The sequence below is a fragment of the Micropterus dolomieu genome, linkage group LG15 (genome assembly GCF_021292245.1).
Source record: "Micropterus dolomieu isolate WLL.071019.BEF.003 ecotype Adirondacks linkage group LG15, ASM2129224v1, whole genome shotgun sequence".
In the NCBI taxonomy this organism is placed as follows: domain Eukaryota; kingdom Metazoa; phylum Chordata; class Actinopteri; order Centrarchiformes; family Centrarchidae; genus Micropterus; species Micropterus dolomieu.
The window spans coordinates 12088643-12113216 of record NC_060164.1 but is presented as its reverse complement, the minus strand read 5'-3'; the positions used below and the strand labels follow the sequence as shown (position 1 = coordinate 12113216).

The 24574-nt window shown below is 38.4% G+C and overlaps 1 protein-coding gene across 2 annotated transcripts in view; it reads left to right on the top strand.

Moving 5' to 3' along the window:
* prim2 (DNA primase subunit 2) overlaps nucleotides 1-19209 on the top strand; it is a 38034-nt gene extending 18825 nt beyond the window's left edge. For both annotated transcript variants that reach the window (XM_046070467.1, XM_046070468.1), the window contains exons 11-14: nucleotides 12001-12127; nucleotides 14337-14419; nucleotides 16175-16243; nucleotides 18477-19209. In XM_046070467.1, coding sequence (XP_045926423.1) covers nucleotides 12001-12127; nucleotides 14337-14419; nucleotides 16175-16243; nucleotides 18477-18704 — 507 coding nt within the window. In that variant the 3' untranslated portion in view covers nucleotides 18705-19209. The remainder of the gene's footprint in view (nucleotides 1-12000; nucleotides 12128-14336; nucleotides 14420-16174; nucleotides 16244-18476) is intronic.
* Nucleotides 19210-24574: the final 5365 nt, after the last annotated feature.

The window sequence follows — 24574 nt, the reverse complement described above, 5'->3', positions numbered from 1 at the left end:
CAGCCATGACTCTCTGACAGACAGTGTTTTCAGTTTGCTGCATGCATGGAAACAGAACTGCGGTAAAGGGAGAAGCACACAGTCAGCTAGCTGCAGCTAAATCTGGAGAGTACTCGTATTCAAGTCTTTACGGTAAATTCAGTTTCAACGGAGCAGAGCGAGCTGAAAGGCAGAGACTTTTTTTCTGTCTGTTTCTCTCTTTACAAAGACACATGTTGCAGTCTGAGAGTCTTATCTGAAGAGAGGCAATGAAGTGTCAGTAGTACGCAATGCAAGCACCACATACGACATAATTTATCAAATTAAGTCGGACTTTGTGAAATTGGCACAAAGATACACATGCCACAATGTCCGGTTTTCAAAATAAGGTATTAACACAATGGATATACAGTATGAAAATAGGACTAATTGGATTATATTCACAGGAAGTATAAAACCTGTTACATGCGTCTATTAAAAGTAAAATAACACTAATTACTTTACTTAGATTGAAGTACTGCAGTTGTACATTGAAATACCTTCCTTTCTGATAGGAAGTCTTCTTGAGGTGGTATAAAACATTTCTCCTTAAATTCTGATTTGAGTTGTGGACAACTATGACCACATGAATTAAAAAATGAAACATTTCACTGCCCAAGTCAGCTAAAACACAAGGATTGTTCATCAGACTATATGCTGTACAGTATTTGTGGACAGATTTTGTCCCAGGATTTATAATGCATTTCTTCTTCATTACATGATTTAGAATATTAAGTTGAGAAATGCGTCTGTTCTTAGTTCATCCTGCACTGCAGCAGCTAATAAAGCCCATTTAATCCCAAAAATGCTTTTCATTTAGGCAGGCTGGAGCGGAAAACAACTTTCTCAAGTTATACACTAATGTAGTAATGTCACGTATGTGTATGAAGGTGGATTAAACACAGCTAATCTTAAATGTCAAAGTAGAGAGGAGCCTAGTAGGCCTATTTATTTTCATTCATTACACAAGATGAATAAACTATGCAGACAGTTGTAAAAAATCTTGAATGTTTTCTTCTTTTTATTCTGCAGTTACACAGTAATATTAGGGGTGTGGGCTGTATTAAAAGTACCCACTGTTCTCCCATGCGCTATAATCGCACAGTAACGATGAGATGTGTACTGTTCTCCCATTCTTCCTCTGTATCTACACATAAACAACAAGGCATGTAAGAATTTATTTTATTATTTAGGGATTATTTTCTTGTTGCTCTCCTTCTTTTCCTCCTTCTTTTCCTCTGATGAATGTGGTTATGTTCTCCACATGCCTCCTCCTCTGTCTTCTGTGCAAGACATAGAAGTACAGTAACTAGCCTACATTAAATCATTTCGACTGGTTAAGTGCGGTAAAGTTAACTTTAAATCGACTCCATCGCCACACATAAAACACGGCTTAATAGCATCACATTTAACAGAAGCACAAAATTCTTCTTAATGATAACTGTCAAGATTAGTTTATTTAGGTAGAAAATGCAAAGAAAGAATAAAACAGACAAAAATATTAAAACACACGCATAAATAAATACATTTAAAAAATAAGTAATTAATAAATAAAGTTGAAGATTATAACGGACAATACATACATAAGGTAATTATTACAAAGGTGAATAAGTAAAGAAGCTAATTAAAACAGATATATACATTTATGTCTCATTGTATAATTTAATTACTGCCTACATTTATTTATCTATTTTCCCTATTTTTTGTGCATTTAATTGGATGCTTATTTATTTATTTCTGAATTTGTTAGGATCAGTCCTCCATACTACTAGTCATGTCAAGCAAGTCAAGACAAAAAAGAAGAAAGGCACAATAGGAGAATGCAGATATTTTCAGTATTGGGTGATTCCATATTGCAATTTGTCTTTTAACTTTTCAGGAAAAAGTCCGTTTGGTTGTTTTTGTTTTGTATTCAGGGGACCTTTAAAAATCACTGACATGGTTTGCGTGAGTAAAGAATATGCAAACTGAATTAGGGCAGCAAATGACAATTACTTTAATTATTTTTGTCAGAAAATAATGAATGTTATTAATTAATTTAATTACATTTATTTATCTTTTTATTTATTTATTTATTTATCTTACTATATATTTTGTTTTATTGAGCATTTATTTATTTCTGAATTTGTCAGGATCAGTCCTCCATATAGTAGGGCTGTGCACTATACTCATAAACTTGCATCATATTATTTCTCGTTTTAAAGGTATAACCATCTGATCATATTTATTATTTTCAGTTGAAAAAACTCTATCTAATTTGATGGATCATTCAAACCTGCAGTGCAAAGCTTTTTTCCCCTTCTGACAGTGAGATACTGTGAATACAGAGATTCATCTGGCAGTGATGGGCTTAATCAGCATTGTGTGAACTCGTTTGCAAGGGCGTGCAATGTATGGACGGTCTAATCAGCCATGTCAGCTGTTTTTAACATTTTCTTTTAATAATAATTTCTAGTTTGTAACTTTTATTTGCCAAGTGAAAGCTTAAGTAATGCTGTCCATTTGACTATCCATCTGACCCACACTGATAAACACCCATACACAGCTTAATCTCTCACAGAAGTGTGTTGCACTTTTGAGTGTTAATAAGGTGCAAGGTGAGTGCCAAGAAATTATTTGACTTGTTGTTGAGCTGAATACACTCCTAATGCAGCAATTCGGAGTATTTGAATAATTGTTAGTAGTACTTAGCAGTTCTTGAGCCTTTGATTCCTGCTGGTGCCATAGTTTCAGTAGTAATGGGAGGTTTTTGGCGGTATGAAGGGATTACAATTTACCAGGACATTTAGAAATCCTGACAGTATGACATTCAATACCATTAACAATGATGCTGGATTGAGGTGATGTTTTGTAGTGTACGCCCTCAACGTAGGCAGGCAATGCAGCATGAACCTGCCTCACATCATCTTCCATGCGATAACCCCCTTAATTTTCCAGCAGCTGGTAAATAACTTACACATGGGAGCTTTAGCTGCAGCCTTTATTCACTGACAAACTGTAACCTACACTAAACACTTACTGCTAAACGTGAGTGCTTACCTTTTCCTCTGCTCTGCATTGACAGTCATTACCTGCTCTCACTCAGTCACACATTCATTACTAGGGCTGGGTATCGTTCAATAATTTTCGATATCGATACGATACCTCGACTTCTATACCGGTTCTTGAACGATACTTTTTCAATACCAATTTAATTGAATTTTTATTATTTAACAAACTGAGAACCATTGTTATTTGTATAAAGTAACTTAATTATCACATTATTATCATTAATATTGTTTATTTTAATAATTGTTCCTTTGAAAAATTCTACTGCTTGTCAAAATTCTACGACATATTTTCAATGTAACATAGGGCTATATTGTGTTTTTTTCCCCTCTTTCTTTAGTTTTTATAATGTCATTTCATTGTTTATTAATGATCTATTTTTTATTGTTTATATGTGAATTTGTGCTCTGGGAACAATGCAACCTAAACATTCATGGCAAAAGGCCTGAGAGAAAGAGAGAGAGAGAAATCTCTCATCTCATCTCATGGAAACAAGTTTCTGCCACTACATATCAAAGTTTCCTCCTCGCTAAAGGAAGAGGTGGCCAGATAACAACTATCACAACAGAAAGTAAACGCAACCGTGCCTGTCTTTATTCCACTGCAGTAAAGTCACCGACATCAGGCCAAGGATTAGTACGTGATGTCACTGTCACACGGAACCTCTTCCACCGGCTGCACATACAGATCCGTATGTGGCGGTGGCGTCACTTACTGATCCTTCAGAAATGCTTGGGAAAATGTAGCGTGTGTGGAAGCTACTCGGTCAGTAAAAGAGCTTTGATTTGATTCAGAAAACAACGACGCTACCACCAAGCTACTGAGAAATGTAGTTAAACTAGTAACGGCGCTACTTGTAGCGACGCTACTGCCCAACACTGCTCGTATGGTGGGCATGTTGAAGCAAGCTTGGCGGCAGTAGAGCACTGAGACGATGACTGCACTGGCTCTGTCTTGTTGCAGTCAAAGACAGAGCAACTTTCTGCTCTTAATTTTATTCCATGCACAGTCAAGAGCTTCACCAGGTGTGTTGTGTCGTCGCTCTTGGCAGCAATTATCTTACGTTGCAAATATTGCATCGCGTGCTGTTGTATCAAGCCTGGTGCAGTATAGCCACACTTTTGATTTTCTCCACGTCTTTTACATCCATGAGCCATGTCTCTGTGTGTAATCGGAGTCCCGATGATAAGAGAGTGAGCCATCTTCGATCAGCCCACTGATGTGTAGGCATCCGCTGGCTACTGTCATTGGGTCCTCCAGCAAGAATCTATGGAACAAGGGTGCTTATTCTAAATCTGTGGGCCATAAGTACACTGTTTACAAAAAATAAGGGAACACTTAATCATCACAATATAATATCATGTCAATTAAACAGGGATATCAATCTGTCCAATTAGGAAGCATAGGAAACTATGTATCACCTGTTATGGTGTAAGTGAAAATGACAGGTGCACTGAAGAGGCAACAACAAGACAACCCCCAATAAGGGAATGGTTTTGCAGGTAGTGGCCACAGACAATTGCTCTCTCCTTATACTTCCTGGCTGATTGTTCCCTAGTTTTCCATTTTGCTAGTGTCCTTGTCACTCCTGGTAGCATGAGGTGGTACCTGCAGCCCATTCAGGTTGCACAAGTAGTCCAGCTCCTCCAGGCTGGCACATCCATACGTGCCGTCGCAAGAAGGTTTGCTGTGTCTCTCAGCACAGTCTTAAGAGCATGGAGGAGATGCCAGGAGACGAGCTGTTACACTGGAGCTGGACAGGGCTGTAGAAGGGTATCAACCCAGCAGCAGGACCAGAATCTGCTCCTTTGTGCGAAAATGAACAGAAGGAGCACTGCCAGAGACATGACAATTCCCTACCTCAAGTGGCCCAGACTGTGTAGGCAGTTCCTGGATGACGAAGCCATTGATGCCATTGAATGGCCCTCACATTCCCCAGGCGGGAATCCAATTTAGAACCTCTGGGACGTTATGTATTGGTGCATCGGACCCTGCCAAGTAGCACCGCAGACTGTCCAAGAACTCATGGATGCCCTGGTCCAAGTCTGGGAGATGATCCCCCAGGACACCATATGCTGTCTCATCCGGAGCATGCCCAAATGTTTTCAGAAGTGCATGTAGGCACGTGGGGGGCCATACACACTACTGAGTCACATTATGAGTTGCCATGATGGAAGTCACGCAGGTTGAATGTGATTAAAAATTTTTAATTTTGGTTTTCGGTGTGATTTTGTACGGTAATGATTTTTAACTTTGAACTATTTCGTTCATCGAGATCTGATGTGTAATTGGAGGAGAGGCTGCTGATGACCTTCTACCACTCCTTTATTGAGAGAGCGCTGGCATACTCCATCACTGTATGGCATGCGGACTGCACAGCGGCTGAAAAGAAAAGGCTGCAGAGGGTAATAAGGTCAGCTGAAAAGACAATCTGCTGCCCTCTATCCTCCCTAGATGACATCGGCAACTCTCGTTGCCTCTCCAGAACAAGAAAGATCATCCGTGACCACCTCCACCCTGGACACCACCTGCTCAGCCTTCTTCACTCTGGAAGGAGGTACAGAAGCATAAAAAGCTGAACTAACACACTGAAAACAGCTTATTTCCATAGGCTATCAGAGCACTCAGCACCCACATGAGCCATTAACTTGCCTTCTGCTCAAATACCATTTCATTGTACAGGTGTGCTTAAGTGTTCCCTTAATTTTTTTGAGCAGTGTATTTAAACCCAGCAAGACTTGTCTAAAGAGGCTATCTACAAATTAGACACACAGCATTGTAGGCTAGACAATGTCATATATATATACTACAGGTGGGGCATATGGCCCTAAAATATATCACTATGTTTCAGGGTATTTCTGCGATAATGAAACTGTTGACGATATGACAAAATACTCAAACATATTTTTGGTTTAGCACTCACAATAGCTGTTGAGCTTTCCTAGAGGGATTTTTGGCTCTCCTCATACTCAAACAGGTGCTTCTTCTTGAGGTGGTGATGTTACATTTGCTTTCAGCCATGCTTGTTGCCCTGTGTAATGGTATGAAATTACGTCAACAAAAGAATTAATGCATAGAAGTCAGGAGATTTTTATATTAAGAATTTTAGCAAGTTGAATATTTATTGAACAAATCTAAACCTGATGTGCTCTATAGGTCATATACATTGTGTCTAAAACATTTAACGATTTTCATTTAAGTTGAAAATATATATATATATATATTGTCATGGCACTATATAAGATAACTAAATGTTGGCCAATAAGTATCTTGCTGGTTTAACTGTTAATTGCAAAGAGAAAAAAACTAATAGATTTTCAGTTCAGCCATTTCAGAGATTTGTGTTGTTACAAAAACACAATAGCTGAGTAAGCAGCTATGTTGCTGTAACCTCTTAAAGCATGTTTCCAACTTATAAAGCAGTGTCCATTCATCTTGACTTCAGTCTCTCCTGTCCTAATATCTCTTATTGGCCCTCAGTAAGAGGCTTAGGGAAACTACAGTACACTGGATTCATGTAACAGCTGTCTTTGGTGACCAGGTTCTATGTACAAGCTCCCAGAGAAAGTGTGATGGCTGTGCACAAAGTGCAGCTCTTGTTCCACGGGAGAGGCAGCAGAATGGTGCTGACCAGATCGCAGCTCTCACAATGATGTATGTGTTAAGTCAGGGACTGCACTTTGTGGCATGCTACACAAAGCCTGCTCATTAGTATGCGACAGGCACAGAGAAAAAGATGGGAGGCAGCGATGCCGAAAGGGAGGCCTGGAGGAAAAGGCAATGTAATATTAGACTAGAGGGAGAGAGCAAATTGATGAAATCAACTTGATCTATCCATTTTTCTTGCCACGGAAGTTAGCCTATTCATTTGGAGGAGTGTCTATTTGTACCACATTTTAGTGTGTGCTTTTTGCCTTGGGGTAGGACTGCTTCTGAAGTGCTTGTTTTACAGATGTTAACTTCAGGTTAATTAATTTCCACAAACTGACACCATTTTTACCTTTTTATAGGTTTGGTTTCCTCCGGGGTCTTTTCCATCAATGGAAGAGATCCATTGCAATGACAATTTATATTAACTGCCCTTAAAGTTTGGATACAAATGAACACCATGTTATTTTTTTATCACTGGTATTTTCAGTACATTTGAAAGTAGCCCCATGCGCCTTATTGGCTTTCCTTGAAACTTATTTTTTTTGGATCTGCCTCACTTCTTCAAGAGATCCAAGAGGGATTCAAGAGATTAAGAGGGACTATTATGTTAGTATGCTTTTTTTCCCCCCCTTAAATCCATAAAATACAAAACCACAATGTTCAACTAGATAGTCATTCTTTCTTGAGGATCTAGGAATTGATTGGGATTCCTACAAAGTAAGGCATAATTTATCTTGAGATAAGTTGCATGCAGAATAGTGCTAATATTGCAACAACTTGTAAATGATCCCAATCCTTAAATAAACAGAATATCTGAACAAAATGTCAACAACAAAATGAGAAGAAGTTTAATTACGCACACTAGGGCTAGGCGAGGGGGTTATATAGCTGAAATTAGCTTATGACATATATATCTGTATGACTATATGTGTTGGCTGACCAAGAAATTGCAGTACAGAAATACTAAAGACATATCTGAGGTCGTCTTTACATAGTTTTTGCACCAGAGATCACTGACATTTTAATATTTTAACTCTAAAATGCCTTGCTCACGTACTTGGTGCTTGGTCACAATAATTTAAAAATCAAATTTAGGGGATGGATCCAACCATCATTAATTGTATTATTTACATGTGCTTTTCCTTTCTTTTTGTAATTACATAACAACAGGTACAACTTATAAAACTAAAAAACTAGATTATCAGAATGTTAAACCTGCAGTTCGAAATGATTGTCTCCCCTTTTCATATGTTTTTCCGCCATAAACTCTGTCATACTTCCTAGAGAGTTTTGTCATCTCTGTTCAGTTTCAATTCAAGTTTCTTTATTGGAATGACTGCATATAATACAACATTGCCGGAGCATGTTAACACAAACTATACAATCATAATAAACAACACAAACAACAACACTGATAAAACACTGATAACCAACGAATGCAGAGAGATTTTTACCTGGCAGTGATGGGCTTAATCAGCATTGTGTGAACTCTTTTGGCAAAGGCTTGGACCTTCATTTATATGTAAGTCCAGCACTCTTGCTTCAAATTATTTTTTCCCCCAATGACTCTTTAACTGGGCAGGATTGTCACAGCGTTTTAAGCACTCTACAGTTCTTATTTGTCTCCATTGCCTTTTTTAGTTTAAAATTCTACTTGCATTGTGTTTGAAATTACCTTTTTAAAAAGCGGCCCTTTTCTCCTCTATGCAACATCAAACTTCTTATACATGTGTCCACTTGCAGTATTTTATAGTCCCTCACCTTTTATTGTTTTTAGGTTTTGAAAAGGCCTGTAGTGCAGACTAAAAAGGGAAGTGTTTAAATGGTATTACATAGATGAGAAATTGGAGCTACAGGCATATCAGTCACTATGGACTGAGCCTAAGAAGCCATGCCAAGTTTACACACACACACACACGTACGTAATCCCTTTGATTGTGTCCTATTTCTCTGTCTCCACTGCCGCAGGTTTTTGTGAATGTGTCCTAGAGTGTGGAGGGATGTTATAGTGATGTAGCCCCATGAGCCAAGATGTGCACTAGATGTGCTGCGGCGCTGCTCCTATAATGCATCTTTTGTGCTTGTGTGTAGACTCTCTGCTCTGATTTTCTGAATTTCCTCAGTTTGGAGGTCAGCTGTATCAGAGTATATCCAGGATTATCTGAAGTGCAGGCTGAAGTGTAGGAACACTGTTGGTGATTGAAATGAACACTTGCAGTCATTATGAGTGAGGGAAAAAAATTGGACGAGTTAAAAACGAACTGCAGGATGCCTTGTACAACATCTGCTAAGGGGACTAGTTTGTCCGACTGTGAGGATAAATCATGTCTTTAGAAAATGGCAAGTCAAAACCTGTTCAATCAAATGTTTTTACACGTTAGTGTTGGTTTTAAGGTTTATCCATATTTGCGGTTTGATATTTATTCACAATGTTTCATGAGTTACACCATCTCAGTCTCACCTGGAAGAAAAAGAAGTAAAAAATTTATCAAATTCTAATTCTTTGTATCACTTTTTAAGACCACATAGGATTTTTTTAATGTCCTAATTATTTCACATAATGCATATTAAACACACTTTAGTGCCAGTGGAGTTTCAAGATTCATTTTAATAGAGTAGGGGGGTCTTAAATCAGGAAATGGCCTCTTGAATCCTTAAAAGCTCTCCATAATTAATATTTGATTTATTGTACTTAAAGAACATTTTATGGATTTTTAAATTACCACTGCAGCTTGTCACATTAGCAACTTTAAGTGTTTTATTGCAACATTAATGTGTTATGATGGGTGCAGTCATGGTGATTGTGTTCTGCCATTGTTGAAGCGCACTGTGTGTATTTTGCCATTTGATTTTAGAGGCAGGGGTCCCTGTAATTCATTTTTAATGGTCGCACATGAGCACTGTACATATAAAAGGAGTTCGCAGTGGAGATGGTTTAGAATGACCCCCATCAACGATCACAGAAGATGGTATGAAGCTTTTCAGAAGTCTGCCACTATAAAGTGGATTGACACAGTTTACTTGTGTCCTTGACTTTAATGTTTTGCTTTTTGGAGATCATATAAGCTTTTCCAGATATTAAATCAGGGATTCACATAGTTTGATTAAGTTCAAGCCTTGCTGCATTGTGGCTATATATACATTGAAGAAGATTAGTCAAGGCCTAATTTTGTCCAACTATGAATGCAGTTAGGATTTGTTTGTCAGTAATAACTTGGAGCTGTACTGTAAATCAAAAAAGGATGTTTACTTTTAAACAAACTAAATCCAGATAAAGATACAGTTACTTAACATTCTTATTTATGTATTCTTACATTGTATTTAAATACAATGGAGATCATATGTAAGCCTATGGCTGCAACTATTGATTATTTTTATCAATGGTGACAAATGCGGGTTGTGAGGTTGTGAAATGGGCAAGGAATGAAGGAAAAACAAGTTGTCATGGGCTACATTTACATTCAGTTTAAACACTCCCAAGAAACTCCAGGACACAGGTGATTCACTTCCATGAAGTTTACTGGGAATCTTGTGAAACTGTAACAGTAAAATGAGATGTTTATATCATTAAAGAAGCTAAACAGGTAAGCAGCACCGCTTAGCTAACGTAGCTGTGTAGCTTATAAAATAAAGCACAACTGAGCTAGCTGCAATGAAACATAAAGCTAACTTAGCCTAGCGTAAACTAATTAGCGTCTTAGCCATCACAATATTCTTAGAAACTCAAAATAGGTGATAACTTAACACAATGAAAAATACTTGCCTAAGCAAAGAGGGAGAATGAAGAGCAATCAACTCAGAAACTGGGAGAGCTCACACATGACTGTAGCAGATCACAGCATGGCAGTTTTCTTTTCGTTTCCCAGCATACACTGGTCCTAGGTTGCCATGGTGACAAAAATAAGCAAACTACATTGAACTGGTGAAACGCAGTGACAAACACATTTTCTAGGAGCATAACACGAGTTCTGATACAAAAATCTATATTGGTTCCAGGACCTTTCTGTAGTCTTTGCTTTTTTGACAAACAATGTATAATTTTACCATTTTTGGCCTCAAATATGATGAAATGAAATAATCTGAGAGGTTTACAGGAGAAATGCGTCTTTATTGGAACTGCAAACAACTCATAGACTTCTGAAATGTCACAAGGGGCGCAACTGTACAGTGTGTTTATTTTTTTGTGGGTTTTTTTGTAGCTAGAAACTGAAGCTGTCAGTGTGGTGGAGTAAAAAGTTTCAGTTTTCTCTGAAATGTGGAATTGAAGTGTAAATTCACATAAAATGGAACTACTCAAATGTCGCTTTTCCATTACCAGTACCAGCTCAACTCTCCTGGCTTTCGACTCTACTCGACTCGGTTTTAGCCCGCCGTCCTCTGTTTTCCATTGTAGATAGCTAGTCGTCTTAGTAACGCCACACACAACTGCCGCGACTAAATATTCAATGCGACACACACACAGCTGTCTCTTGATTTAAGTTTAAAAGTTTCAACATTACTCAGAATGTCTCTACCGTTGTTGCTGCAGCGGTCTCTATAACAGTGAGACCAGTAGTCTGCTGTGTTTTCACGTCCCATTTTTGTATTGCCTCAGTTCGCTTGGAATCTTGACGGAGGTGATACTAAAAAAAAGTACCTGGAAGCAGGTACACGACAACTTTTGCCCAATGGAAAACCAAAAAAAGGCGAGTCGAGCTCGTACCGTGCAGTGGAAAAGGGGCTAAAGTACCTTTAAAATTTATAGTATTTGAGTAAATTGAGTTCTGTCAATCGACTAATTGTTTCAGCGCAATACAAGCTCATTAACAAGGACTATATGCATGCCCATTTACATTTAAACAAGAGTTGGTAATATACCGGTATGTCGGTATTAGTTAGTATTAGTTGGTATAATATTGAAGTGCTGCATTTTTAGGTAGGAAAGGTGGGCGCATTACACTAAATACTGGCACGTCGTATTTGGATTTCATAAATGTATTCTTTTATTTAAAACATACTCTTCATATTGTATCAAAGTGCTCTGCAGGACAAGGGGCAAAAGCAATGATAAGGAAAGATGGCCATATTACGGTATCCATAATTCAACTATCTCAAGTGTGGCGACACCTCTACAGCAGGTTCTCTCTAATAGCTCTATATTTCATTGAGGAAAACACCCTGTCGAAACTGACATGATGTATGACAATGTCTCTTTTCACCCCAACCTTGTCCCTCTTACACTCTCATCCTCACTAATGCCTTCTCTTCCTCGCTCCCCTCTTCTCCCTTTCTTTCCCTCTGAAGTTTGACAAAGCATATGCCTACGGCATTCGCCACATGTTTGGCAAAGAAGGCAAGCGAGCAGACTACACCCCCTACAGTTGCATGAAGGTGATTTTATCAAACCCACCCAGCCAAGGCGACCATCACGGTGAGTTGACGGCAGTTGGAGGAAGCCATTACCCATGTGATAAGTAGGGATGGGTATCATTTTTATTAATATTGATACCATTTTCGAGACTGCTTAATGATCTGAATCTCTATTGATACCACTGTCGATACTTTTCTAGGCTATTTAAATCGCAGTAAAACTGTTGTAGCAATTGTTGTTTGGCCCATAGAAAATGTGATTTAACCCTTAAGCAGACAGAAGTGGAAAATGAGTTGTAAAAAATATCATAATGTTATTATTTGTTATTTGCAACCAAGTAAAACCTTTAACAATATGTATTTTTAATATTTTGTTTGTTTCAGATTTTATGAGTTGTATCTCCCAGGATATGTTGCCCTATTAAGGTCAAAATAGTTAACATTTGAATGTTTCATTTCATGAAGAGAAGAGATACATTCTTGTTTGTCAGAACCACTTCCACACAAACTAGTTTTTAAAATAACTATGCTACTGTGTGTGTGTGTGTGTGTGTGTGTGTATAGATCTTAAAATGAAAAGTCCGCCTGTTTTAGGTATTGTGGATTGCTCATACAGATACTGAACACTGTAGTGACTCTTGAGGTACAAAGTGGCATTGCAGGCAACTACAAACTAAAGTTAGCTGGTTAGCATGCTACCTTTAGTAAATATCACAACCATTCAATAGATTTGCATCATATTACATCAATATGTTATTCCTTTCCAATTTTTTTGATCTTGCAAGTTAATGCTTGGATGTTTTACACTATAATCTTATCAAATGGGGGGTCGTGGTCTAATTTGTGTTAGTTTGGGGGTCCCTGATGTGAAAAAGTTTGAGGACCACTCTCATCCTGTCTCTCACTTCCATAACGTTAATCGCCTTTCTGCTGCCATAAAATGAGCTAACTGGGATGCCCTGCAGGAAACGATATGGTTATAGTGTCATAATCTTCATACCTGTGCATGATAATATCTGTTTATATGGGTGGGAATCACCAGAGGCCCCACGATACGATATTACTACGATACCTTCTTCACGATACGATATTATTGCGATTTTAAACATATTGTGATATATTGCAATTCATTACCCTTTTCCCAACTCTTTTTCTCATGGACTGAAAAAGAAATTGATTTTATTATTATAGTACCAAAAAGTAAAATTCTCATGTACTATTTATATAATAAAAGATCGATGCTTGACATCTGTATATTGATACAATATTGCCACGGAAAATATTGCGATACTATGCTGTATCAATTTTTCCCCCCACCCCTACTGTTTATGTATATCCATACTAACATTTCCTCCAGTTTAAAACTCCACAAACACAATTACACTATATTTTCTTCATCAGCATATTAAGACAATACTCATATATACTTTCAATAATTTATACATTATGATTATAATATATAAATACTCATTACATTACTCATTACTGCACCTCTGGCAGCCATTATGACTGATCAGGCTGACTAAACAATAACAGATAAACTGAACCAAATCATGTGACCAAGATACTAACAACAAGCAAGACTGCTGATGAATAAGTTGATTGGGTAAAAACCTTTAATCATGCCCTCTAGATGATGTATCTCCTGGTGCACGTTGGCTGCTTAAAAAAGCAGAAAAAATTTTGACATCATAATTAGGTACCCCGCCGAAAATTATATGCCTGTCCACTGATTTGCTTCTGCCTCCGGGTCTATGGATTATAATTGTCAAAGATCAGTTGCTCCAAAGCTGGGGTGCACGCATACCTTGAGTGGAGGAGGAGCCGGAGTTGGCGGTGTTCCGGCTCAAAAGCAGTCAAAAGTACTGCATTTTGCCTTTAACTAATGCGCAACGTTCAAGTGCTTTAGCACTGACGGTGTGTTCCCTCCGTTACAAGAAATTAACTTGGATGGAACTTCCTCCTTATCTTTGGCTTTTGTAAAATGGTGCCAAGACTTTCAGCCATCCTAGCAAGCAACCAATTGACCATGAGCAATGAAGTTAACAAGGGCGTGATGCAATTCAGTTCTTCTTCGTTTAGTTTAATGGCGGTTGGCAGGCAACTCAGTTGAATTTAGAAACTTTATTAGACAATCAATGTATGTTGGTAATAGTGATACAACTGACATATATAGTGTTCACATGCACATGCTGAGTATTTCAGTGTACTCCCATCAGTCAGACTATTATTTATATTTATTTTAATAAAATTTGATTTTCTGTTTGTAGGATGCCCATTCCGACACAGCGACCCCGAACTGCTGAAGCAGAAGCTTCAGTTCTACAAGGTTTCTCCCACTGGAGTCAATCAGGTGGGTGCCCTCCTGTCTGCAGGTGTAGGTCTTTCGAATGGCCGGATAGCCCTTTAGCCAGCAAATATAAAATGATTTTGTGAATGGGTTCATAAAATCTGCCAAATAAAAAAACTATTTCAGAAACTGGCAAATGGTACTACGCACCAGGCCCCCAGTGGCTGAGAGCAGTTGGTCTTAGACACGGCCTTGGACATTGAGTCTTGATAAAGTTTCATCCTTAGTAGACAATATAGCAGCTACAAAAGTCAAAAGTATTGGCAGGACCGAATTAAACAACTGCATGGCAGATGGCAGACACCAACCTGTGGCAGACTTGTTAAGAAGAATAAACATTTTGACAGAGACTGTGCTAATAATAGCTTTCAGATTACAGCCTAACAAAACTTATCATCTTGCAGTCATGCCAGCGGCTCTGTGAGGCTGTACTTGCATCGATCCTTTGAACAAAATGCTCAACATGCTAACATGCTGATGTAGCAGCTATAATGTTGACCATGGTCACCATCTTAGTTTACTGTTAGCATGCTAACATAATATTAATGTTAACATAATAAACATTTGCTTATTAGCATTAGACATAAAGTACATGTATTGGACAAATTCAAAAAATGACCTGATAATGGCGCTAGATGAAAAGTCAGGATCACAAAAGTGATTAGGATACCTCCATGAATAGCTGTACAAACTTTCGTGGCAATCTACATAGACAATGTATCAAAAGCATAATAATTTGCTTTATTGTGGTTTATTTCTGAAAGACCTAAAAATGTAAAGATGGTGTTTAGCGGAGGTTTGACATGTTGTTTCTCTATTGCCCTAAGGACCCTCCAGAGTAAAGCTCACAAATAGGAAGTCAAGTACTGATATTACATCAGTGTTATAATTGTCCCTTTTGCATGAGAGAAAATAGCAATAAAACTCAGTACACTTCTAGTGTTTGCACTTTATTATCTGTCTTTAGTGCACATGTTTGCAAATGTTACTGGTATTTTATTAAACAAAATAATAAAAACTGCAATATCTGGCAGAAATAGGGAACAGCTCATCACAGATCTAATAGCAGCCCCAGTGTTGAGCATGCTTGTGGCAGTATCACACTGGAGGCAGCCTTCAGGAATATAGGGAGTAATGAGGGAGCCAGGTACAGGCAGATTCTTCATAAGAGTCTCTCTCTTAGTGAGTGCTGAAGACCTTGGATTTATTTTTAAGCAGGTCAGTGACCCTGAGTATGCAGTCGCACCAACACCACAGTGGTTTTGGTACAAGAATGTGGGAGCTCTTATGTGACCCAACCAAAGTCTGGACTTTGAAATGTCTGCTCACGCCTCATTTTCAACTTTGCAGTGCTTCAGAAAACAAGAACAGACAGAATTGGAAAATCTCAAAATTGAGATGTACCGGAAGACTGGAAGGTGTAATCGTTGCCAATGTTTTTTCTACAAATACTTGACTTAGGCATGAATATTTAAATTAGCCCCAAATAAGCCTGTCTGTTTTCATTAAATTTGCATCGATTTCTTGAAGGATGTATTCACTGCTGTCATTATGATTTATGAGGAATGTTTGGGTAGGTATTTGACTGAAAGCCAATTAAAACAATTTTGAATACAGGCCTGCAACACCACAAAATGATGACAGTGTGCTCTTTAATGTCCTGTCAGTATCTAAAATGCAACAGTTTAACTAAGAAAAAAGTCAAATTTAAACCTTGGAACTTCTCTTTTTCTATTTTCTACCTTTTTTTATTTGCAGATCCTGGAGCTGATTAAAGGAATGCACTATCAGCTGGCGTGCCAGAAATACTTTGAGCTGACACACAATGTAAGTGCAGATTTGATTTGAAGCAGGGAGTAACCGGGGCTACCTGTGTCAGAGGCAGGGGCTTGGTCTTTACTTGTCATGCGTGAACGTGCGGAGACCCAGAACTGTCATCCCCCCCATCATTAGCTGGCTGTCATAGCCACTTAATTTTTATATGTTTATTATAGCATTCAGATCTATTTTGTCCCCTGTGGATACTTATTTAATCTTTTTTAGTTTGCATGCTTGAGTCATCTTCCCTTTCAGTCACACTCAAGGTCCTCGTACTAGGGGGAAAAAAAAGCAGTGATGGGGGGGGGGACTTAAACTCAATATATTTGCTTGTGACATTCAGCTGAGTTTGGCACACAGTTTACATGTTGGATCGGTTCATAAAAATTCAAGGTTGGACTCTGCATCAGTTGTTGGCGTCACTCCACAGTATTAAAGCAATATCATGCACCAAACCACTGGGAATACCAAAGTGTAAACTGCTGTGATTTTAGAAACTCACGCACGTGCTGTTACAACTCAGTTTCAATAGAAAATACTACACGCTGTCAAACACAATATGAACAACTCCTTGGAAAATAGCATCACACATAGTGACACCCACAGCTCATCAACTAATGCACCATTTTTAAACCGCATTAAAGTTGTGGGAGGTGGTTGAATTGTTAGAGTAACTACAGAAACGGACACTTTTGTGGACATGGCATGTTTACGTTAATAATGCACTTACTGCTGAGAGTTATATGAGATGATAATTTCAACGTCATTTTTGTACAGTAAGTATGGGGCTAGGTGACGCTTACCTTAGCGTAGCGTAAAGACTGGGAATGGAGGAAACACTAGCCTGGTTCTTCTGAAACATTTTTTAAAAATCCACTAAAGTACAAGCATCTCTAAAGGCCACTAATTAACACATTGTGTGTAATTTGCTAAATTCGTACACAAACGTAATTGTAAAAACGACAAGTTGTGGTTTTAAAGGAAGTTAAGAAGCTAAGCTAAGATAATCCGCACATGCCTCCATCTTAATGTGCAGAGACGAGTCATTATCAGCCTTTTCACGTAACTAATTAAGAAAGCAAAGTAAGCATTTTCCCCAAAATATCAAACTATTCCTTAAATTCCTTTAACCCTTCTGTGGAGAATATGCCGTTGTGACTCTGTGCTGCTAGGCTCGCTGCTTATTGACTTTAATGAAAAATGTTGGGCTCATGTGTTTGCGTACAGTCATTACATGTATATTCAATTAGCCCATGCAAACAAGTGATGAAACAAACAAAGATGTTGTGTTCTGCAGTCATGTGTAAAATTAATTAACTTGCTTCACAGGGCAATTTGTACACAGTGAATTCACATTCCTACCAAGCTACTATGCTGATAAAAGCAGGGACGTTATGTGTTAGCGTTCAGGCTCACTTTGGGAAGTGATAAATCTCAGCAGCTGGAGAAGTAGTCAGTATTGATCAACATCCCTTTCAGCTCCCACTGCAGATATATTATAATATTTTTCTAGCAAGCAGTAAAATCCCTATGTATTTTTCCTTAAAGTGTTTCATGCTTCAAAAAAATATTTGACACAATTACTTTCTTCACTCATGCGGTTCAACAGGTAGGAATAGCAATGTGAAATGTCTCCTTACCGACGTTAATTTAATGGAAGACGATCATACTGTTGTGTGCAAATCTATCACAGTAATTTCAAACATTTACCTCTTAAAATGAAAGGTTTAGAAAACATCAATCACTATTGTTTAAAAATTATGGAAAAGGTCACAGAAAGATTAAGAGCTCGAGCTTCATCTATTAATGGATTCATAGTTTTTTACTGACAAAGAGTGATTTTGACTTTTTATTTCCTGAAAGGGCATTTCATCTTTTCATTGTGCGCTGATGGAATAGTTAGCCGGGGACTTAGCTCGCTTATTTGGCGATTAGAGACGGCTGTCCTCATTGTTAATAAATTAGTAAATTGTTTGTAAATTAACAAACCATTCCACACTGTCCCCAATAAGGCAGATGCTACATAATCATCTTACACTGATTGATTCAATGTTAGGTCACCTTTTATGCCACCAACCTGCCACTTCTGTGAGAACTAAGATTTGTGTTCCTCTTTTCTCGTCTTTCCTCTTCTGTGTGTTCTCTCTCTCTCTCTCTCTCTCTCTCTCTCTCTCTCTCTCTCTCTCTCTCTCTCTCTCTCTCTCTCTCTCTCTCTCTCTCTCTCTCTCTTTTTGTTGAGCAGATTGAGGACGCCAGTTTCTCACTCAATCACCCCAACCAATACTTTATAGAGAGCCAGAAAATTTTGGGCGGAGGCAAGGACATAAAGCGTGAGATGGACACTCCACAGAGGTCGCAGGAAAACTCCGCTGCCAGAGGATCCAGTGCAGCTCGAGAGGCAGCAACAAACGCCCCCCAGGGTTTGGCCGAGATGACGGAGGAACTGGACTCTTTCTTTCAAGATGCCTGATTTTATTTTTGTAGAAATTAATGTTTGTTCATCTTTTTCATGAGGACTGGGTGGGGGTGGTCGATATTCTAACTTGAGTCATTAAAAGTCACTGTATCATCACATAATTAAAGTTGCAAATCAGTAATTTCTCAATGATTTGTTTTCAACACTTTAAGTTAACCTTGATGTGACATTATTCAAACCTCAGCATCAGCCCAAAGCCAAGTTTTCTAGTTTTCCTTGCTAACGTGACAGTGACATGGCATCATTAATTTAGCTATTTAACCCGAGTGTTCAAAGTAGTCTCTCTGTTTGTTTTCTTCCTTTGTTTTCACTGTGGTCTGAACTTGCATGGCTTATTCCCAGTCTCAGTGTACAGTGTTTTGGCAAGGATGTGGTTTTGGGGGTGATGACTAGAACATTTCCCAGCTGTCTCAGAAACAATGTCATTGTATTTGCTGGCAGGAATATGGATGAATGGTGGCAGGAGGATGGATGAAAATAAACAATTTCCACAGTTGTATTATGCTGCCTTGGAATATTGCCTCATAATGCACAATGCAATTTATTCAAAGCACACGTGCTCAGGAGATATTTCTTCTCTCAAACTTCTGCCCTCTCAGTAATTTGTCAAAAAATGCTGGATGTCTGAAAGTCAAGAACCTTTTGCACTATTGCAGCTTTGGCGATACCAGCTGCTCCTCTAATCTTGGTTCTTCAGGAGGTACCGTTTTGCGCTCTTATCTCCCCTCTATGTGCATTTTATAAGATTACGAACTTTAGATCCGATTAGATGCACTGAATGGGGAGCCCCGAATTATGTGATTACAAAAGTGTTTCCCAGGAGGCCAAATTAAATATTGGATGATTGAATGAAAACCTATCCACAATTTAATGAATGTTAATTTAAAATGAAGTTGTTGTGTTTTTATTGGGTCCCTGGGGGTGTAAGTTTTTTATTTTATTTTTTTTAACACAGCAGTAATGCACATTTGATCTGCAGGCTTTTCTGTTTCAAGACTTACTGACACATTCAGACCGCAGTTCATCACTGCCTCACACTTGTAGCGTCAGAGCTGCACATAGCTGGAATTAAATTAGGTCTTAAAATCCAGGCATGGTGCTTGACATAGAGAGGATTTATTCAGTATAATAAGGCAACAGGATAACAGTGAGCAGCCGGGCTGCTGTCAGCAAGAGACCCTTGATGTTTAATATTTGGTTGAGCATGACTACATTTGACAAAGCTGGCACTTTTCTTAGACTGTGGGCAGGCAGTTGACTAGGACGGTGTTTATCTCCTCCGAATGGATTTACAATCATTAGTCATGAACTTGCTTGCTTCCATCGTGTGATTTGTTCTCCTGTACTCATTACATGGGTGAGAGGCGTTCTGGAGATGGTGCATTATACCAAAGGGCGAGGAATCTAATCAAAGACCTAACCACAGCATTTACTTCACGAGCCTCGTATGGAAGATGACATAGAAGGGGAGTCTATATGCACGGAGGGAAGCCTTTGTTGCAGCTATGTTCAGCTCATAAATGCTGCAAACGTTACAACCTCAAGTTCATTTGCATTTCATCCATAGACGAGTAATGCTGATTCAAATCTAAGCTTTAATATAGGAATGTTACAGAAAGTGAATAAAAGGGAATATTGAATACTGAACAATGAGTCCATTGTACACTATTCAGAGCATGGTGTTTCTTATTGTCCTATTTCACCCAAGGGACCAAATGTGTAGCAGTTTGATTTGCTATTTGATATGCATCACCAGACGCAGCTCTGGTTAATTTTGGGGATTTGTGTGTATTTTGTTTTCTACTTTTTTAAAGATTAGATAACATCCTATAATGCATACTTGTACATTTCGCCCTCCGGCTTCTTAAAAATGAGCTAAATGTATTTGATAACAGTCTCAATCCTCATTTCAGATCTCATAAAAGCTTGTGTAGTCATGATGGAGTATTAGCTTTTCAGTGGGAGAAAGAGCAGATTATTTTGGGTCTTTAGTGGATTCTTGTCAAATTAGCTGTTCTGAAGTCACAAACTTTATTCCTCTCTGCACTGGAGTCACTGCCGCACTTGCAGGAAATAAATTGTTAAGGTGCAGTGTGGAGTACATTTCTTAAAGGCTTGGAATTGTACTTGTTGCTTTGTTTTTTTTTGTGGGAAAATGACTGGGAAGTCAGTGAACATGAATTGAGTTTTTAAAGAAAGGATTTTTGATGAAGTCATGCCCAAAGAATAGTGAAAGTAGACATCTGGTAACTGAGCAAATGCCAACTGCTGATGAAGACCATGAAGTGCAGGTTGAAGTCCAGGAAAAAGCTAGTGAGTGGACTTTGAATTAAGGTTGTTTTGTCAAAGTTGGTGTGTTGCACAATAGCATGGCTTTAAATAGGTTACTGTAGAATCAATTCATAATTTGAAATTTGTTGAGGTGATCAAAGTTATCAGAGTTAAAATGTGAATTGGCTGTAGGCATTTGAGATTTAAAACATTAACTATGTAACATTTTCCTAGCATTTTGAGTAGTCTGTGCAAACAAAAGTTATTTTGTTTTATTTAGGCAAAGTACTCCACTGTCGTAGGTATGTGTAATTAGAAATAATGGCAAGGGGGTGATATTTCATTCATTTATTCCCCAGATTTCACTCAAATGCGATCCATAAGTATATTGCCTATATTCTCTACAATACAAAGTCCAATTGGGATGTATTAAACACACAGTGCTTGTACTTTGCTAAGAAAAAATAAACCGAAACATTTTACTGTGGAAAGACTTGCAACTATATGAAGAATTATGTAAATTACAAATGTGTCTGATGTGTTGCAAGGCCAATCATAATTGTATTATTGTTTTTTTTTTTTTATCAGTTTTAACAATTTCAATTTCCCCTGAGCATTCATATGACTCACTACAAAGTGTGGCATTCATTAATGAAATTGTCCTGCCTTAATTACTTTGCAAAGGTGGCGATGAGAGTAGTATGACTGTTCTGTGAGAAGTTGCAAGACTGATGATGGAAATTAGATTAAAAGTATTTAGTTTAAAGTATGTATTTCAAGCCTAAGTAGCCTGATTAGCATCCATCCATTGTCAACCGCTTGTCCTATGTACAGGAGGGGCTGGACCCAATCCCAGCAGACATCGGACAAAAGGTGTGGTAAACCCTGGACAGGTCGACAGTTCACCCTGATTACCATTTATATTTTGTCTTTATACTGGCATTCAAAGTGAAATCCATTACTGAAAAGCATGTAAATGTATTTAGAACAGCTATATTCACGGTACTCAATTTGCAATGTTCTATTTGACTTGCATGTTTTGGGATGTGGAAGAAAACCAGTAGCCTTCAAACTGAGTTTTTTGTTTGTTTGTTTTTCAACCCTGTGAGGCACACTTGACTTGAAATAGGAAAGTGAATTTAACAGGGAAGTCATTCACTACAGAAAGGTTTTAACAGAGAAACTGTCTGAGCCTGTGTCCCTCCTGCAATGTTTATAGGCCCTACAGTACAGTGAGGATGCACCTGCTGGCATCATTCCATTGGTCTAAATTGGGAGGTCCACGAGTGGTACATTACTGTCTCTTGATGTTGTGCAAGAGTGGGATGTTAGAAAAAAAAATAGAAAATATCTGTGTTGTCTTTGTCAGGATATGTGACAACCCTGTTGATTGTAAAATTGGAGGCAAACTTCCTGCAGCTGAATGTTAACTCATCATTATTCCCTCGGGTGTTGTCTCATTAACCTGGCAGATGTGTGAGCCGCTGCTCATGTGATTAACTTTGCTCACAAACCCTCCACTCTTTCTAAGCTTCACCTGCAGCTATGCTGTCGCTTTGTGTTAGACTTTACGTTGGGCAAAACCTGTGAAAGACGAGCATTAGTTACTAAAAACATCCTTGCTCCTGCTTGCTTTGGTAAGCAGGTTTTAATCACTGCGGCACACATGCAAGTTGGTTTTACCCTTCTTTACATTATTGTGGATCACTGCTTAGTGAACTCTGACCACGTATTTGATGCCCATCTAGAGTTTACCTAACTGAGAAGGGACCTTACGTTTTCATCTTAGTTGCTGCAATTATTTCCCCCATGAGTTATTTTAGCTTTGAAGACAGAATTTAATGAGATCATGTTGTTGTATATCCACATTTGACTTGAAAATGACTTGCATCTCATTTGGCTGTCTGTATCTGTGTTTGCATTACTGTCCCGCTTTATTGCCTGTGTGGACATTGTGTGGATTACTGTATGTCCATGACTGTACAAATTATCACTGCGTGAATTTGACCACATTTAAATACCAAAAGCCATTTTGAGTACATTCTGACAAGGCAGGAAAATTAAATATTGATCTTTAACACCCAGAGTTCATGTGAACGTGGTTGAGTATGTACTTGATTGTGAATAAAATATGAAAAAAAATAACAAATTATATTATTAAACAGTTAGGCATTTTGGTAAATACAAATACTCATTTTCTTGCTGATATTTAGATGAGAAGATTGATACCACTAATACGGCTAATGTTTGTACATTAAAAATTATGCTACAGCCGCTTAGCATACAGACTGGAAACAGGAACAGCTAGCCAGACAAGACTCCAAGATGTTACTGCAACTGGCCAAGAAATAGTCCAGCACATAACTCCCTTGTAAAACCCACAAATTTTACAATTTGTATGGATTAAGCAAACAAGATATAATTTGTTAATGAGTGAGATTTAGAGGAGCTAAGGCAAGTTTTGTTGCCTTTGGACAGCACCGGGCTGTTTCCAGTCTTTTGTGCTAAACTAAGCTAACCAGCTGCTGGCTGTGGTTTCATATTTAAGAGACAGATACGAGGTGGCATCTTCTCATCTAACTCTCAGCAAGAGAAAGAAGTGTATTTACCAAATATGTTAAATACAGAATATCTGTCTGAAGTTGGTCTATTGATTAGTCTCTTGTGTGTGTAACATACTGTCGATTACATTTATCAATGTCTCTCTGATGAGGATTCATCTATAATTAATTGTGGATTAACAGAACACTCAGAAACACATGTGAATGCAGCGTCAGTGCTGAATAGCTGCTGTCGCTCCGGTCTTCTCTCTACCAGTTAAGTGGATTCTGTCACATGTATTAATAACAAATCCGCAGCAGAGTGTGACACATCAAAGGGGAAGTGGAAAGCAAACCCCCTTGTTAATGGAGGGAATTGTGGCTGCGGGACTGTGGGGTGTTGGGGGGGACATAATGGCCCTGACAATCAACCAGCCGAATGTCCGTCCTTTTTCCCTGCAGGGGGTGTTGGTGGAGACAGAGCGCTGGAGCTTGTTGATGTTTCATGAGCTGACACAGAGTTAGTTCTGTGTCAGCTCTGACCAGACGGGAGATAAGAATTCAAAAGATGGGAGAGTGAGGGACCAGAGTTAAGAGCAATCCCCTGGATTTCCTCTCTGACGTTGATAGATTGATGGGCCAAAGCTTACAGCAAGTCCACCAGATTGCCCCCTTGAGATTGATGGATATAAAAGAAGGTTTTTTCCAGTTATGTTCAATGTTGATACCCTCCTAAAGAAGTGCATCTTTGTAAGTCCTAGCCACAGAAAGGGCCCTGAAAGTGCATTTTGTTTCACACCATCCACTCCAGTTTGAAGCCAACATGTAGATAAATAAGGTTCCATATCTTTTTTGGTTAGACCTCATAAGCTGCTATTACTAGAGCCAAAGATAGTGTAGCTGCTTTTTCATCAGGCAAATTCTGCCAAATGCAATAACAAAGGAATGTAATGCTTCACGTTAGGCATAGACTTTGCTATGAGATATGCTTAGTGGCAAAAAGAATGCCATAGAGTGAAATATCAATGTTTTGTTAAATGCATCAGTTTCTCT